The sequence below is a fragment of the Ciconia boyciana genome, chromosome 2 (assembly GCF_034638445.1).
Source record: "Ciconia boyciana chromosome 2, ASM3463844v1, whole genome shotgun sequence".
Classification (NCBI taxonomy): domain Eukaryota; kingdom Metazoa; phylum Chordata; class Aves; order Ciconiiformes; family Ciconiidae; genus Ciconia; species Ciconia boyciana.
The window spans coordinates 14,840,613-14,857,229 of NC_132935.1; the positions used below are offsets into that span (position 1 = coordinate 14,840,613).

At 42.0% G+C, this 16,617-nt stretch overlaps 1 protein-coding gene and 2 long non-coding RNA genes across 5 annotated transcripts in view; 2 read left to right on the forward strand and 1 right to left on the reverse strand.

Annotated features, from left to right (window-relative positions):
* Positions 1-3,468, forward strand: LOC140647406 (uncharacterized). The gene is made up of 3 exons (XR_012040756.1): positions 1-88; positions 796-956; positions 3,116-3,468. It is a non-coding gene; the product is annotated as an uncharacterized lncRNA (long non-coding RNA).
* The window catches only part of LOC140647407 (uncharacterized), a 25,679-nt gene continuing 12,085 nt past the window's right edge, over positions 3,024-16,617 (reverse strand). The window contains exons 2-4 of one of the 2 annotated variants that reach the window (XR_012040758.1): positions 7,679-7,994; positions 4,884-4,957; positions 3,024-3,362 (exon numbers count right to left, since the gene is read on the reverse strand). This is a non-coding gene — a long non-coding RNA (uncharacterized lncRNA). Of the gene's footprint in view, positions 3,363-4,828; positions 4,958-7,678; positions 7,995-16,617 lie in introns of those variants that run through there. The other variant, XR_012040757.1, reaches the window with a different exon arrangement.
* Positions 11,630-16,617, forward strand: part of DSCC1 (DNA replication and sister chromatid cohesion 1) — a 14,644-nt gene continuing 9,656 nt past the window's right edge. The window contains exons 1-3 of one of the 2 annotated variants that reach the window (XM_072851975.1): positions 11,630-11,861; positions 13,580-13,748; positions 16,215-16,349. In XM_072851975.1, coding sequence (XP_072708076.1) covers positions 11,692-11,861; positions 13,580-13,748; positions 16,215-16,349 — 474 coding nt within the window. In that variant the 5' untranslated portion in view covers positions 11,630-11,691. Of the gene's footprint in view, positions 11,862-11,947; positions 12,257-13,579; positions 13,749-16,214; positions 16,350-16,617 lie in introns of those variants that run through there. The other variant, XM_072851974.1, reaches the window with a different exon arrangement.

A 16,617-nucleotide genomic window follows, 5' to 3' on the forward strand; every position in this document is an offset into this window, starting at 1 on the left:
GGGGAGACTGGCCACCAAGACTGAGGTGGGACAGCATGTGCAGAGCCTGAAATCCTGACAGCAAGAGAGAGAGAGACATCCCTCTGAGGTAACCTCCGGGAAGTGGATTGATTTCTTTTTTATAAATATAGGATCAATTTTAGGAGTTGGTGTCTATTTTAGATATGAATACACACTTGGATTTTACCATAGCGTGGCCAGAGTTAAGGGAAATGAAGGTAGCTAGCCAACAGTAAGGCATTCCTCAGCCAACAGCATGGCAGATCTTTGAGCTGGAGCCCTGGTACACTTGAAAACTCATCCTCCACAACATCAAGAGAGTAAAAAGAGCTACACAGGTCTGGTGGAGAGTTGGTACCACAGGCATGAGGGAAGGATCAAGTGACTTTTGATGATGCTGGAGACTCTCTGGCATGCAGTAAGGTATTGGGCTTCACATTTGAACCCCCAAGGTCATGACGCTCTGTGGAACATTATGCATGAATAGGGACACTGTATTAGAGTACTGGTTTTAGAAAACATTCTAGTAATTTGTATAAACTTTCTTATCTCACTGAGTAAATGCCCAAGTGCTGAAATGCTAAATGTTTACATAGTGAAATAAGAATATTGCTTTCACTACTTTAAAGAATATTGTATCTGTGGCCTACATTTTGACTTCATAAATTAATCTGAGATTTGATAAATTAATTCTTTAGTCTCACTAATTAATCTTCTGCAAGCTTATTTTAGCATGAGACATTCACATGAAAAAATTACCAATATTAATGTGTGTACTTCTCATTTCTCCTACAGCATTGTTCCTGAGTCTCACATGAGGTTGTCTTTCCCTTGCTGTGATGACTAGAGCTTTTTAAACAGGACAATGACATCCGTTTAATGACATTAATCATTAAGGCATTGATCACCTCACGCAAAAGATGGTGAAGCACTTGAGGGAGAAAAGGCATTAGCAGGTGAGCTGTTCGATGGGTTAACAGATTTGTTTTTCCTAACATCTTTTGTATAAGAGCCAGCATTATGTAAACATAAAATTTAAAAACACTTGGTCCCTCTCTTGCTGAGGAAGACAAATACAAGATAAGTTTTTGGCTTTTAAGTTGGCCTTTCATTTAAGTAGGTCTTGCAACACTCACGGAAAACTAGTGTGGGTTTTTTTTTTTCTATATTCCCATGCTTATTTGCAAAGAGAGCTCACTTGTCTCTGTGTTTCAACTGGTGCACTTCCTTAGCACGAGGGGCCTGGCAAGGGGAACCAGAGGAACTACCAGGTATTGTCCAGTCTCCCCTCCTCTTTTCAGGCTATGTACAATAGTGTTTCCCATTCTTGGCAGTGCACAGATTACATTCATTGCTGCTCATTTGCTGCTCTAAGTTCGAACAATTTAAGTTGTCTGCTAGGAACCGGTCAGAAGAATCAGTGCTTGTGTGATTCAAAGGACTGAATGCATCTGGCCAAGCTAATTTTAGTCTTGTGATAAACCACAGGAAAAGTTAGCAAGTTTTCAGAAAAAAAAAAAAAAAAAAAAAAAGGTATGTTTTAAACTTCTCTTTTTCTATTATAACATCCAAGTTCCTGCAAAAGCCACCATGGTGAGATAACAGGAGGAATTTATCACAATCTGTTCAACATTTCAGCACTAGAGTGAGACTCATATCTGTTTAGATTCTTACATTCCATGCGTCACTGACCTGATAATTGTTATAATAGTGAGCTGAAGTCCAGAGAAAAAGGCATTTTGATCCTGAGCTATGCAGCGACAATCTGAAAGGGGCTTTCTAAGCCTGTCCTTACTCAGCTTTTCCATTTTGTATTAAATGTTCAAACACTCACTGGGCCAGACAGAGATAGTGAGATTCCTGTGCAGACTGACGGCTAAAGCACGACCAAGAGATGGGTACGTGTTTTAGTGCTTGCTCCTGTAAACAGATAAATATTTTATGGAAACAAACAACTTCGATAAGATAAAAGATCAGAAATTCCCATCAGACCAGTAGACCCAATAACTCAAGTTGACAGTATGGTCTGCTAGACCAGCATTTTGCACTACCCAATGCCAGTGATGCCATTTGTTTTATACACTCAAGTCCCTCTACTTATCTATTAAACCTGGAATATTTTCTAATTCCTCTTATTTCATATGTTCAGTAGTTTTGCAATAATTTCTCATTTTGAGCATCGCAAAAATATTTACCTGTCAAAAAGCACCTGTAGAACTGGCTAAAACCTTAATCTTTGAGGATTTCATATGTATTTCCAGTAGTTCTTTTTTGGTTTGTTTTCTCGTTATTTTATTCTGCATTTAACTGATAGAATTACGAACTCATTCAGCCTGAGCTATGTCTGCATTGTATGTTCAGGCCAGGTTGTAGTCCCGGGCTTTTGTAGTATCCAGCTTAGTGCACGGGCTGGGAGGTGTGAGTCAGCTGGGAAGTGTGACTAAGAGCTGAAAAGGAACTGCTTTCTAAACCGCATCTCAAGTGTGAAGACAACACCTACCAGCTAAGTGGTAAAAGCCAGCTTCTTCAGCTGTCCCCTCGCTATATCTGTGTTAATGCGCTTTGACGTCTGGTTGCAAGATCAAAAAGGTTTGCTTAAACCGCTGTGGCTTGAACTGACGGTTTGACTCTGCACTGTAACCAGCCCTAAACACTCAAGCACTATTTTTTTCTCCTTTGGGAGACAACACCTAAGAGTTGAGATTCAGTCTAAGACACTGTTCCTTACTAGTCCTTTGCTACCTATTCCTGCTTCTCAGCCCGAGTTTCTGTGGAGTGTTGCTCTTTCCACACCGCCTGTGATGGAGCACGCTCTGCCTTAGGTGATCTGGCGCTTCTGTGCCCTAGAGCGAGCACCACAGCCAGGGTTTGGGGTGGGGGGTGGGTGCAAGCGTGCAGTGCGCACGTATCTGTGGATATGTGGTTCTGGTGGCAGGAACAGATGCAGGCAGTTTGACAGGATGCCAAACAGCTGCTGCCATTCGATACACAATCATACTCCCCTATGGTTGATGAGGCTTTTAATAAAGAAAAACAGTCTTTGTCAAACAGTACTCTACAAAGCAGAGGTTTCAGCATTGTCTCCATCCTTAACCACATCACATCTGGTCGTTAGGTGAGGCTGTGCGGCACACAGAGACATCCCGGGGCTGAGGAACACCTGCCAGCGGAGCTGCTCCTCTGGCTGACAGGCCCCTCTGGGGCACAGCCGGCAGGCATGGCTCATCGCAGTTATGCCACCATTGCTGCGAGACGTCGGAAACGCTACAAACCGATGGCATGGCTCAGCTCCACTGGGATAATCACCACCAGCAGCTACTCTGCGTCGCCTAACACCCGTCTGTTTTTGTCTGTGAAATAAACTGTTTCCAGCAGATATGTTTTTAATCGCTCTGCCACCCTGTGGTCCTTTCAGGAAATCTTGAAAATGTCTGTTAGAAAATCGTTGTGAATGGATGCTCGACAAAAGAAAAAGACTGTTAAAGGAAGCTAATGGTAATTTCATAAGGGAATAATCTTTAGACAATGTAATTTTTGCACCGGATTACAAACACAAACATACTTGAGTCCATCATTAATTTCTCTCCACAGTGAACACCAAAACAACTACCCAATCTAGTCAAAATGAAAAATTAAAGCCAGTAAAATGCTAGATAGGTCAATATTCTCTTTTACGGAAGCACCTTGCAAGGAAGTGTTTGTCTGGGACCTCCTGGGTTCTCAAAGTATTTACGGATCTCTTGGAGTGCTGAAGCAATGAGATAAACTCAGTAGAACATGCTTCTAAAATAAATCAGGTATCGCATTGCGCTGAGATATATAAAAATGATCAGATATGACCACACCTTTATTGAACCAAAGAGAAGGTATTTTTGGTGCTACAGGGAACCAGAATCCTTTGCTGCAGCTCTGCATCAGGGAAACTGGGTGCCAAAGGAACTGGTGGAAGGAGGGACCAACAGACAGAACTGGGATGAAGCAGAAGCATAGCAAGGTTTTCTCGTAAGAACAAATTTGGGTCTCTTGCAATACAGAACCTGGTAATAATATTGCCAAGGCTGAACTGTACTGGGAACACTGTCCTGCTCTCAACATCTCAGCAGAAAAAAAAGCATCCAAAAATCTGTCTGTAGTTGTGTCTGGGAAGAACTTCACCAAGGTGAGTTCACCCAGGGAAGTGGGGTGAAATGAGGAGAAAAAGGTACAGGAAAGAGCTGTGAAAAGAAAAGGAATGGGGAAAGAGAGTCCCACTGAGAACAGAAGTGGGACTTGAGCTGAAGAAAAGAGGGGGAGAGAATCAGGAAGGGAAGAGAAGAAGCTGGAAGGAAGACAGCAGCAACAGAGCCAGGCTGAGGTAGGAGGTGGAAGGAATAAATTGTCTTTCTGATGTCCCTCAGAGCTTTTCCCCTCTGTATTACACTGTCTTCACAGTGGGACGCTGCCTGTCTCCACAGCAACCAGCAGAGAGACAAGACCTTTCCTCCCTGTCTGCATTGACTCCTCTCTCTGGAGAGGAGCCCTCCAAATCGTCATCTTAAAGATGTCAGTATAGAAAAGTGGCCTGGAAGCATCTCAGGAGACCCACTTACTGCACGTCCCCCACCACGGAATAGTATCAGCTACATCTGTACTTTTCCTATAATCCAATTTGGCAGACCCCAGCACCCACTCCCCCAGGAATGGAACTTGCATAGAATTTTTAATTAAAGATTTCTAAGTTTCTTAATTGCCTTTGACGTTTCTCTCATTCAAACTGTTAAATCTGGGGAGAAAACTCGTTTAGCTCTCCAAAGAGGACTTGAAGGGCAGGATCTCCCCTCAAGCCTCACACAGCATCTCTTCTCAAGCAGTTCATGACAAAAGCAGCCTCATCATCCACTTACCGAACAATTTTGAGGGGAAAGGCAATTCTGTTAGGTAAGGTCCATGCCAAAACTGGTGACCCAGCTTCCAACACCTAGATGGGAGAAGATGAGAGGACAAGGATCTCTCCTAACTGTACAGGCAAATGAAGTTAAGTTATTTTCCGAGTTGGGAGTCATTGCAAATCTGAGAGGCGAAAACATCCAATGAATGGAAAGTTACTTCCGTTGTCCCGGTTATAGCTTACCACATGATGTCAATTGTTCAGCATCTCAAGACATTGATATCCCTTGTGATATACTCGCTACTAATCATTACTCACAGAGCTGTAAGAAAAAAATTCCAGCTACTCATTGACACAGTGATTACAATGGAAAAACATTTGGCCTCATGACAAGCTCTAGTATTCAGCAGCAGGATAAAAAAACCTACAGACAGACAGGATCTACACAGAAAAAAAATATAAAAAATATAATTGATACAGGAACATTCATGCTTTAGGCATAGGCCCTAGTAATACCTGATGAGAGGGTAGATGGAAATATTCAGGATGAAGTGTTTCTTGCAGAGATGTCTGCAGAGTTTTTTGCACTTTCACGTCAAGCAGGTGGTTTGGGGATAAAAAGGACGTGGAAGTAGAAGGAATTCTAGGTATATTGGGGAGCAGGATGGGAAGGGGATAGCCTGCTCATCTAACATTTCAGCACCACGGGGAAAGTTGAGAATGACAAAATTGAGCTAACTGGTAATCCTTGGAAGGCTCCAGCCCAAGATCTCATTATTCAGTATGACTGAGGGTGAGACTAAAAGGCCCTACAAGCAGAAACAAGAGAAACAACTAGAATTTAACAGAATCAGATATTTGTTCTGCAGTTAATAGATCATGCCAACACTGGGGTTTTTGGACAGAATTTTTATGATGTGCTCATTTGTACTGTTGTTTTAATTTTTCCCTGCGTTAAGGCTTCTGCTCCTTTTGTTACATGAGCTTTTCCTATATTGGCTTCTTCATGGTCCTCAACAGAATATTTGATGCATCTTCCTGATTTTTTTATATTGCATAATATGGCTATGGTTTTCACATTAATTAATTAATCTAGTTATTTGTTTTAGATTCTTACAGATATTATAGGTATGTAGTTTGCCGGCATATACTTGTAACGCTTAGCCCTCGCAATGCCTCAAAAAATAATAATACATTAACTGCAAAAATAACTTTCTGAGGTTACTACTATGCAGATACTAGTTAATTAAGAAATGAGACAATATGATAACTTGCCAGATGACACATACTGATGTTTAGTATGTCACTATTAATAAAGTCTCCAGACTGAGCCTTGAAATTAGCCACAAAGCACTCTACATAGTATTTCAAAAAACTTACATTTAATTCCATTTTTCTATAGACATTTCTCTCCTAGATACTAATGATAACACTGTTTCAAATAATTTTAGCAGCAGGTGTATTATGTGATTAAATTTTAGGGCCCACAGTAAAGTATTGCTGTTAATTTTGCCAACTAGCAAAATCAGCTGAGTCTGAATTACAATTTTTGCTCTGGCAGAAGCACTCTGGAGATCTATCCAGACAATGTAGATGGAGCAGAAGACTTTCATGGTGTACTCATGCATTAAATGACATGCACGCCTGTCATATACTCTAAATCTAAAAGGAGCTGTGTCCCTATAATTACTATCTTCTTGAAAAAAATGTCCTGCTCTTTCAAGCCAATGTTAACAGAAATCATAGCACCTTCCCACCCGTTGCACCAGGGTTCACACTGTGAGGACACGCTCTGTAGCTAAGAATATCCAGGCTGACTGGCTGAGACTGGGAGAAGCTATGAATTTAGGCTGGGTACCAGCTTGTTCAGCTTTACCCCACCTTATCATGACTGACATCAGTGTGGCAGGACTGAACCTCTGGCTTTGTTTGCAATTACATATGCTGTCCTTGCAGAGAAATGACGTAACAACAAAACAGGTATCTAAGCACTAGTTGTCTCATAAGCATTGGGCATCTGGGGTCTTGTTTGTTGCAGCTGAGTACTGTGAAATTGTCAAAGTCATTTCCTAACAACTGTGTTGATGGTTTTTGTGCCCCGGCTATTTTGGCATGTGTTCTCCAGCTTTGTGCTTGAGTGTTTCTTCTCCACTGTTTCCAGCACAGAACCAATTTTATGTCACTGAGATATTCCAAGCTATTGTATAGTTTACACAAATATTTAGGTTTAGTTACAACTGTTTATTTTCTCCTAATTTGAATATAACTGTTTGCATCTCCCTGTTGATGGTGATTAAAGGTGACAAGTACTTATCTGAGGTAGCAAGGAGCTATCTGGTTATTCTACTAATTGGCTGAAATTTTCCCTGTTTGAGTCTTGGACTCATTATCTCCTGCTTTGTGGTGCTCTGCTGGCTGACATCATCAGATATGATGGTCTTACTGGGACATGATAATATAAATTAACCAATGCCTGGAACATAGAATATGCAAGCCACTGATTTGCTATTTTAGCCATTCATTAAAAAAAAAGTAAAAATAAAAAAAGTAAAAATATGTCTAACTCAATAACCAGCTCCAATAGAGAGCAGAAGAGCGTGTGCTCTGGTGATTTAGGGGGTCTGAGTTTACTTAGGGTCCTGAGCTATGACTAAAACCTGAACATTGTGATTAACAGAGACCAGCACATCTAACCTTTATGAATTTGTCTAACTCTTTTGTGGATCGCACGCGTTTTGACTTCTTCCACATATCACAAGTTCCACAATGTGTTGCATAGAAAGGTCTTCTCTCCTGTTACCCATAACTTACTTTCTGTTCATTTCAGCAGTATTCCCCAGTTCTGACATTTGAGACAGATTAGACAATCATTATTCAAGATATGTGTGCACCATGGATTTATACAGTGGCATAATTTCTTGTTTTCTCTTTCTTGTTTTTCCAGGAAGGAAATGTAGCACATTCATTGTAGGCAGTTATTATCCCAGTGTCTCACAGGAGTTTGCGACATACTGAAACGGCATTCCGAGCTCTTGTTGTGCTCTAAGTCCAGTCACACCTACAGGTCCAGCTGCCACGGTCACCTTCTTTGTTGAAGCACAATGGGCACGTCCACTGCCAGGTATTTCTAGACAATGAGAAACTGTCATTTAATGGGTGAAAATGTAACATACATACTAATCTTAAATATTGCAGATGGCATTTCAGCTGAAAAAATAAATCATTGAACTAAGTTTTGCAAGGCTTCAATCAAACAGAGCCTCTCTTGTGGAATAATCTCCGAGAACTGTAACTGTGAATTGTGTAATTATCACCAGGCTGATAATGTGTTACGGTATGCAACTTTGGTGCTGTGTCAGTTTTTCCAGTGCTGGCTTTATCTTTTAATTTTCACAGCTACCTATGTTGTGCTTTGAAAGACGTTCAGAACTTTCTAGTGTGTACCTCTTTCTTTGACATTTAAACACCCCATTTCATGTAGCCCAGTTTTCTCACTACATTTTACTATAGAGCTCCCAAGCACTTGAATTGAAATCCCACCTGGGAAGTCACACTCCTAACGTGCTGCCTTGATGACTAGAGCCTGACACTGGTAATGTGCACTGTTATAACATATGTTATGTTATCTCGCGGTTCATTGTTTTATTGTCTTAGTTGTGGAGCTTTGGAGTTATTTGAACTTCCTTTCTTTGATTTGTCACAGCTGCCCTTCATTTATTTTGCTGTTCACATCCTTGATGTTTGAGCCCTGGGAAACATTATACAGGGCCAGGAACTTCAAAGGCAACACTATAATAATCTTCAACAATCCATTTTCTGTTTTGCTAACTTCACTCAACGTTAGTCAACCAGATTCCGCTAACACTAATTTCCATTAACATTAGTCAATTGGAAAACTACACCAAAGCTTATCTTGCTTGAGACTTGACTTCATTCCTGCCTCCCCTCCCCAGCCCAGCTGAGGATGCAGGCTATTTAGCAGTTCAGTCTACTTCTCCCTTATACTGAGACCTGTTAAAAGAGGTGTATCTCTCAGCTGTACACTCACAGCAGTCACTTAAAGCCTCAAATGTGCACCTTGGGGGACTGACAGTTGGTGATCAGTTAAGTTGGGATGGCTGAATTAATTGCTTCCTCAACTTTTTCTTCCATTCTGCTACAGGAGAGTTTCACCCCTGCTTGTGCTATGATGTTACATGCTCCTGAACCCTGACAGTTTCAACCCACCATACCAGCTCAAAGTGAAAACAGTACTCATTTATGCTACAGCAACTCCAGAGCAAATAAATAATCCCACAGCATCATTATAAAATAATTTCAGGATCCTACCAAGCTCCCTTACCATAGCATGCATTTCCTTATAAATTGACAGCAACATTGATAGTTCAGCATCTCCTCATTTTCTCTGCAATCCAAGTTCATTAAATGATTCATCTGTGTTTCAAGAAACTAATTTCATTAGTTCCTACACAAAACAGTTTTTGTCAGTTAGGTCACTGCTCTAAAGCATTCTCAGTGAAAACAGAAGCATAATACAAGTTATTTCCTGAGAAATCAGACGTTTCCTATAGATTTATGTCCATGTTTTTGCTGACAGGCCAGTTGGCTGCTGCCTCTCAGAATGGATCAGAGCTGCTTTCCCCTAAGTAGGGACTCCAATATATTGTCCAGCCACTGATTTCCACAAAACTTCTAGGAACTTTACCTGCCAAATTTGCCTGAACTTGAACAGCAACTTCCAGAGTGGTAAGTGAGGGACAGGCAGAGAAAGATGGCAGGCAGAACATGCCTATAAGTTTCAGCTCCTTAGGAAACAAGATCAAAAGCATCTACAACCAGAATTACTAGGATAAACAAAAATGGTTAGAAAAATTAATAACTAGTACAAATGTTCCTGATCACAGATCAGTGCCAACTCCTGAATAACATTCAGGGATTTTCTTCCCATTGGGTTTCTGTTATGTAGCAGAGCTCTTAAGATACAAAGTCCATGAATTCATGCCTTGGATTCAGTTCCCTGGCTATATCAGAATCTCTTTTTTTATTCCACAGAATGAAAAGGAGAAAGGAGAAGAAGCAGGCATGCAAGGTCATTGGAAAACTGCACAAATTAAGGTATAAATTAAAACCAGCATAATTAAGCTGCTATTTAAACAGTTAGTAACTGTGTGAGCATTTACATGGTAGAACAGTGATTTTCTGGTTTACTTTAGAGGTGTGCAGGAACAGATTTCCATTAAAGCAAAATGCAACAATTTCAAATAAGGCTGTACACATATCAGTTTGCACCTATACATTAGTAGAAACTAGTCAAAGTCTGAGTGCCTCAGGTTTCCTGTGTACACAATGACTGTATTTCCAGCTTCCAACAACTGAAATAAAACATGAAAATATGATAGATGGCTGAGTCTTTGAACAAGCCACTGCACATGCGATAGAGGTAACTGCCTCATTACTTCAGTCAAAGTTTTCTCCAAGGCCAATTGCCTCACTGGCACCACTCAGGCAAAGGACCTTCTGAAGGCAGAAGATGCCTGACTCAGTCACATATAACAACAGTTGCTCTCTGCCAGGCTGGGTACCGAACCGAGTCAGCTCCATCCCACTGGCTCCTGCTTCTGTTTCCAATACGAACATGGTACAACCTCCTTGTCTGGGTCATTTGGTGCAGGCTTATACCAAGCACTGAGGGACTCTGCAAGCGGATATACACAACTTAGAAGCACAGAGTAATTATTTGTTAGCTAATGCACACAGCAGACAGCTAGGAGTAACACGCTACTAGGCCAGGCATTAATATGCCCCGCGGCAAAACGTTGGTGAGCCTTTGGGAAGCTGGCTGTCCTGGATGAGGCAGGGAAGAGGCGTCCTGTGCTGCTCCTTGCAGAGGACTGACTCCCAGTGGTGCTGAGCCGCTGTCTTCTGAGGATGTCAGTAGACTTCCTCTTGAATCTCTGATCTGCAGACTACTTCCATTGCAATAATCGTGCTTGCCTGTGGTTTTTACTCATTTCTGTCATGGCTTTAGCTCAAGCACTTCCTCACAGCTTCCTCAAGCAGACGGAGCCCAGGTCAGGGCACAGCGCGAAGCCCAGCTGGGCCCTGAGTCACAGGGAGATGAACCCATCCGTGGGGGCTGTGCAATCCCTTTCCTGAGGGATCATGTGGTGACCAGAGCCGGCACATACTTGCCCTCGGTCAGACTATCCCCACAGCTGTCGTGACAGAAGGAGCAGAAGTGGGTGACACCAGCGGGTGCCGACCTGCAGCTGCCTCAACCCGTGCCTTCCCAGCCACAGCCAGGCCCCGTCATGGCGGCTTGGGCCCTCGGCCTCCTTTCCACCCTTGCTCTCATGCTCTGGTGTCATGGAAATACCTAGAGGGTGCTGCCTCAGTCAGTTCTGGGCAGGGACTCCCATATTGGGCCTGTTTTTGTTGTATTTTATAGAAGATATTTTATTCAGGGCATTTTGTGGATATTTATGGCATTTTATTGGCATATAGAGAGGGTTTATTGCAGCCCAGCCTGGCTCTAGTGCAGCCGGACAGAAAGCGGGAGGTTTGTCCCCGATCAGACCGGCGGCGGAGCGGCACCTCTGCCGGCTGGGCCGGGCCTCGCCGGGCGGGAAGCGGCTGCCGCTGAGGAGAGCGATTTCCCTCAGTCTAACCCCGAGGTGTCGCCGCCCGCCCCGCCCGATTCGCAGGCAACCAGCGAATCAACCCAACCTCACCGCCTCCCGCCCCTTGCCGCGACCGGCACCGCCTCGGCGGGGGCGGGGGCTGGTGTGGCGCGGCTTTCGGAGCGGGTCGAGCCGGCGGGCGCCATGCGGAGCCGCGCGGAGGTGGACGCTACGCTGCAGACGGCCAAACTGAACCCGGCGGAGCTGCTGCCGGCCGTGCACTGCCTCAGCTTCGCTCCGCAGGCTGGCGCCGGCGAGTGCTGCCTGCTGCAGCTGGAGCCGGGCCTCTGCGCCGAGCTGGAGGCGGGACGCAGGTACGGGCGGGGTGGGGCGTCCCCGGGAGGGCGGGCGGCTGCGGGGGGTGTCGCCGCCGTCCGGGCCGCGCCTCGCCTCGCCTCAGGGGGCCGCGACGCGGCCCGGACGGCGGCGACCCCCGCCCCCGTCGCCGCTTGGGGCCTGGCGGCCGTGGTGGCCGGGACGGCGACCCGAGGCAGGCAGAGGGACCGCGGCAGGCCCGCCCCGCGGCGGGAGGCTGGAGTTTTCCGCCCTTAGATCTCGTCCCGCCGTGCGTGGGGGAGTCGGAGCAGCGGCGCGGGATGGAGATGGGGCAGGCCTGCGCTATCCCGTCCTTAGTGTGAAGTAGCTGACGTGGCTCTTAAAAGTGGCTTTTTCCAGACTTCTATTCTTCTAATACGGTTTGCATGAAAATGTAACTGTCCCTTAAAGCGACCTCAGTAACACTGGAAACTGAAAATTAGTAACACCTATAAGAAGTTGGGGGTTTCTTTTGCATATGGAAAAATTGCAACCGAGGAGATTTCTAGCCAAAACTGAGGAGAGTTTCTTGCCGGGCATTTAAAGACAGATGCCTAAAAACTTGCGTTCAGGAAAGGAGATTATGTCTTTAATAGAATCGCTCTGGCTTCTGAGATTTTCTTACTGGAACTCTTGAGGTCGGGTGGATGGCAGGGTGCCTACAAGTTAGACAAACAGGACAGCGAAGGACGTACAGTATTAGCATAGGCATTTGGTAGGTTGGTTACATGACATCTAACTCTGGATGAAGAACAGATTCTAGATAAGCTTTTGATACTGTATTAAAGTCTTCCTTTGCTGCAATGCCAATGACAAAATAAAAATGTTTAAAATTATACAACATTAGAACTCCCTCTAAAGAAAATAGTCCTCAGAGATGTGTGTTATTAAGTCTGTCCATACTCAGTGCGATATTGATAAACTGTCGTTGGTTAGAGGCCTGATTCACACCGAGGACCACTTGGGGCACAGCTGAGCTTTGTTCATGCATGCAAGTGTTTGGAAGAGCAGCAGTTTGATTAAATGGAATCTGAGCACTTAATTTAGTGTAGCCTGGGAGGACCTGAATGTTCCCCTGTTGTGGTCCTGCTTTGGTGTTACCACGTCCTCACTAAGAACCTCTATTTAATCACGTATGTGAGCTGAAGAGGGGGGGTAGCATTGATTCTTTGTACTGAAATGCTCTAGAAGGTTTTCTTTCTTGCTTGGGATTACTTGCAAGAAAATGTGTATGTTTTTGAGAGGGAATTGTGTGAAGGATGCTGCACAATAGACACAATTTCTGTTTGCTTTCTTGTTTCACAATGGGATGGTGTCAGTCTTCATTGAAGAACAATTCTAGTTGTGATCTCATTTCTAAGATTAGTGAACTAGTTCAGGCTTTCAGCATCACCTAATTAGTGTTTTAGGGAGTTTGTGTGCAAAGACAGGTGAGGATGTTCGACTGTGACCTGCATAAAAACCTTGAATACTTGTCTTTCAGAGTGGGAAAATGCAAAGAGGTGAGGAAAAAATGCAGTATTAAGATATTTTAGATTAATTGACAATTACATCTTTATATTTTGGTGTACTGTGACTGCTGCTACCAAACGAAACTGCCGTTTATAACTTCTTTACCAACATATAAATGTGAAAAAATATTAGACAAGTTTAATAGGTGTTCATCCTGAAATAGAGGTAAAAATACATCTTTATTTTTGTGCTATTTTTTTTCCAGCCTAGTAATCCGTGGTGAAAAGCATGAACAAGCAGTGTTGTGCAGCAAAGATAAAACTTATGACATGAAAATAGCAGATACCTCAGACATGCTGCTGTTTATTCCTGGTTGCAAAACTCCAGAACAGCTGAATGCAGATCAAGCATCTTGTAATATTATTCATTCACAGGTACATCTTTCTGGGTTTTTGTTTGTTTGCTTTAATTCTCTACTTTCTTATTCTTTATAATTTCTTGTATTTTATCCAAGATGTGTATGTGAAACCCAGCTGGGATTCAGTTGCCTAAACATAGGCTTCTAATACCATTTTAGATGCCTTGTGGTATTGGTCTAGCTACGAGCTGCCACTCCAGAAGGAGTGAGTCTCCTGTAGGTCCTTTGTATGTTGAACATCCCCAGGAGGATGTCTTTATAAACATGCTTTATACACAGGGGGCATGCTATACCTTGGGGTGTCCAAAATGGCTCTAGGGCCCTTCTTTAGGTAACTGAACTTTATCCATAATGTATGATAATTATTGTTTCTAAGAAGTTAAAACTTTTGGTTTATTTTCAGTGGATAGTAATTACTTGTGGTACGTATTAAAAGCTTTCAAAGAGAATCTAATTTCTCAGTGTTAGCAGCTATTTTTAAAATGAGCTGTTTGCAAATTGTTTCTTAGGAGTGCTTTCCCCAAAAGGCAGATTATACCATATCATGCCTGAATATTATTTTTTAAATACAGAAATATATTCAAAGGTGACTCTCTTTCAACTAGCATCTGGAAAGATTCACTGGCATGAATGATTTTAGAGTTCTCAGTTTAAAGAATTCATTGTTCTCTGCTCTTCTGAAGCATAGTTAATAAAATTCTACTAAAAATAGTTAGGCAAATATTATTGCTAGGTCATTTTTTGCTGTAATGGATATAATGACATCATTGAGGAGTGATTCTGCTTGTCCTTAGATGAACATAATAATCAAAACAACATCATTTCTTCTGTGAAGTCAGCAGTTCAGCTAATAGAAAAAGTTAATTCAAACTAAAGTAGGTTAATGAGAAAGAAATAAAACTCTCAAAAAAATTCCTAAGCAAATCACATTAGTATTGACATGTGTGACTTCAGAGGACTAGTGAGATCATTAAACATAGCAAAAAAAGAATATGGAAGAATATTACTAAGAGCTCTCTTAATGTTTTCAAAAACATTACATGGTGCGTGGACACTGCAAACTGTGAAACATAGCAAAAGATACTATGTTTACTCAGTATTTTGGGGCTTCACTGCCCTTCTCCTGCAGTCTTGGTGCTGCTCTTTGTACCACTTGTGAGGCTAATGCTCACAGCCAAAGCATCTGCCATTTTATTCATCTCACACAGACCAGCTCCAGTTATGACCTTTGGATTACAAATTAGAATTATTTATTTTCTTTTCTATGCAGAGCACCTTCTTGTTCATTACCAAATTGCTCAGAAAGTAACTTGGCAGGAAAAAAAATCTAACACTTAAGTAAATGCTATTTGACATGGAGGAAAAAAAAAGCTTCAAAGTTTATCAGGAAATTAGTATTTACCTGAATTTTGTGCCAAGCAAGCTATGGAATAGTTAGATTAAAAACTGAGAGCTTTCTCTGTATTAGAATTTGGATAGGACTTCTTCTACCTATAGGTGGTTTGCTTATAGTTGATTTAAATGGACCATTATTTTAAACTTTTGTTTGTTGTTTTGTTTTTGTTTTTTTTTTTTAAATGGATGACCTTAAAAAAAAAAAAAGTAGTCTGGTAAAGCATTTAGGGTATTTTAAAGTACTATCTAGAGGCTTTTTCATGGAGGCTTTTTTGCAAGGGGCTAGTGGTTGGGTCAGGACTCACAAACCTGGAGCCTGTTCTGCCTCTGCCATTCTGTGCCTACTTCTGTTGGTTTGGTAAATGACAAAAACAATGCTGAAAGGCCTCCAATACTCTGTCCTCTTCAAAGAATCTTCTAGGAAGTCTGAGCTGTACCCCATGAAACACCTTCAGAGTAATCCTGAGGTAAAGTTTTATTAGATTAGTGTTGTTGAATTGACTACATCTGAGCTTCCTGTTGCACGCTTTAAATTTGTGTGTTGAAGCAGAGTAAGGAACAGAGATGTCTTGTTAGTTGTGTGCAAGTGTAACTTACTCTCTTGTAAATGTTTGTTTTACTTGAGCTTAGTGATATGATGATTCATTAAGGTGTAAAAAGACCATGAAGTAGATCCCAAGCATGAGAAGAAGTGGGGAAGATGGAAACAGAATAATACAGAAGGGGTTTTATGACACTAATATAATTTAGTATTAAGAGGAAAAGAAATGTTCATGAGGACTGTGCAGGAATATATCCCATGATGATATTCTATCATTTGCATGTAGAGATGAGTTGTTCCCTTTGTCATATGCACCATGAACATATTTTTATCAACCAACAGTGGATTTTTAGTCTTCATTGCCTGCGGTAAATTTTTTTCTTGAAAATATTATGATGATTGTTTAATCTTTAAAGTAATTACCTTATTAATAAATTCTTGTTCTCAGTGACTAGATTAATACTTTTTACTGATAATTTTTGGTAAGTTTCTTTGAATCCAAATGGTAGATTAAAATGTTTTAAGAGTTGCTGTTTTTTCTTGTAGATCGCTGGCTTCTCCAATAACTATTGGGAATTAAGGAGATGTCGACCTAAACTGAAGAAACTGAGGAAGCTTTTAATGGAAGATCTATATGAAGGGCCAGATAGTCGGAAAGATCAGACTTCGACATTTTCAAAGGTAGATCAGCTACGTAAATTACCTTCTTGTAATTGGTAATGGGCAAATTAAAGTGAAGATACATTCTTAACTGGAAAAATACCTTTGTTCCCATGTTTCACAGTGCTGCTTTGAGTTAATTTTTTAAGCCTACTATTCTAAACAAGTTGGTAATTATTAGCACTTCCACTGAGTAGCAGGTAAGCAACTTTTTTTTAGTAAAAAGAGGAAAAGGAAGGACACTGAAAGAGACTGGCGATTTCCCTTTTTAAGTGGGGAGTTTCTTGAA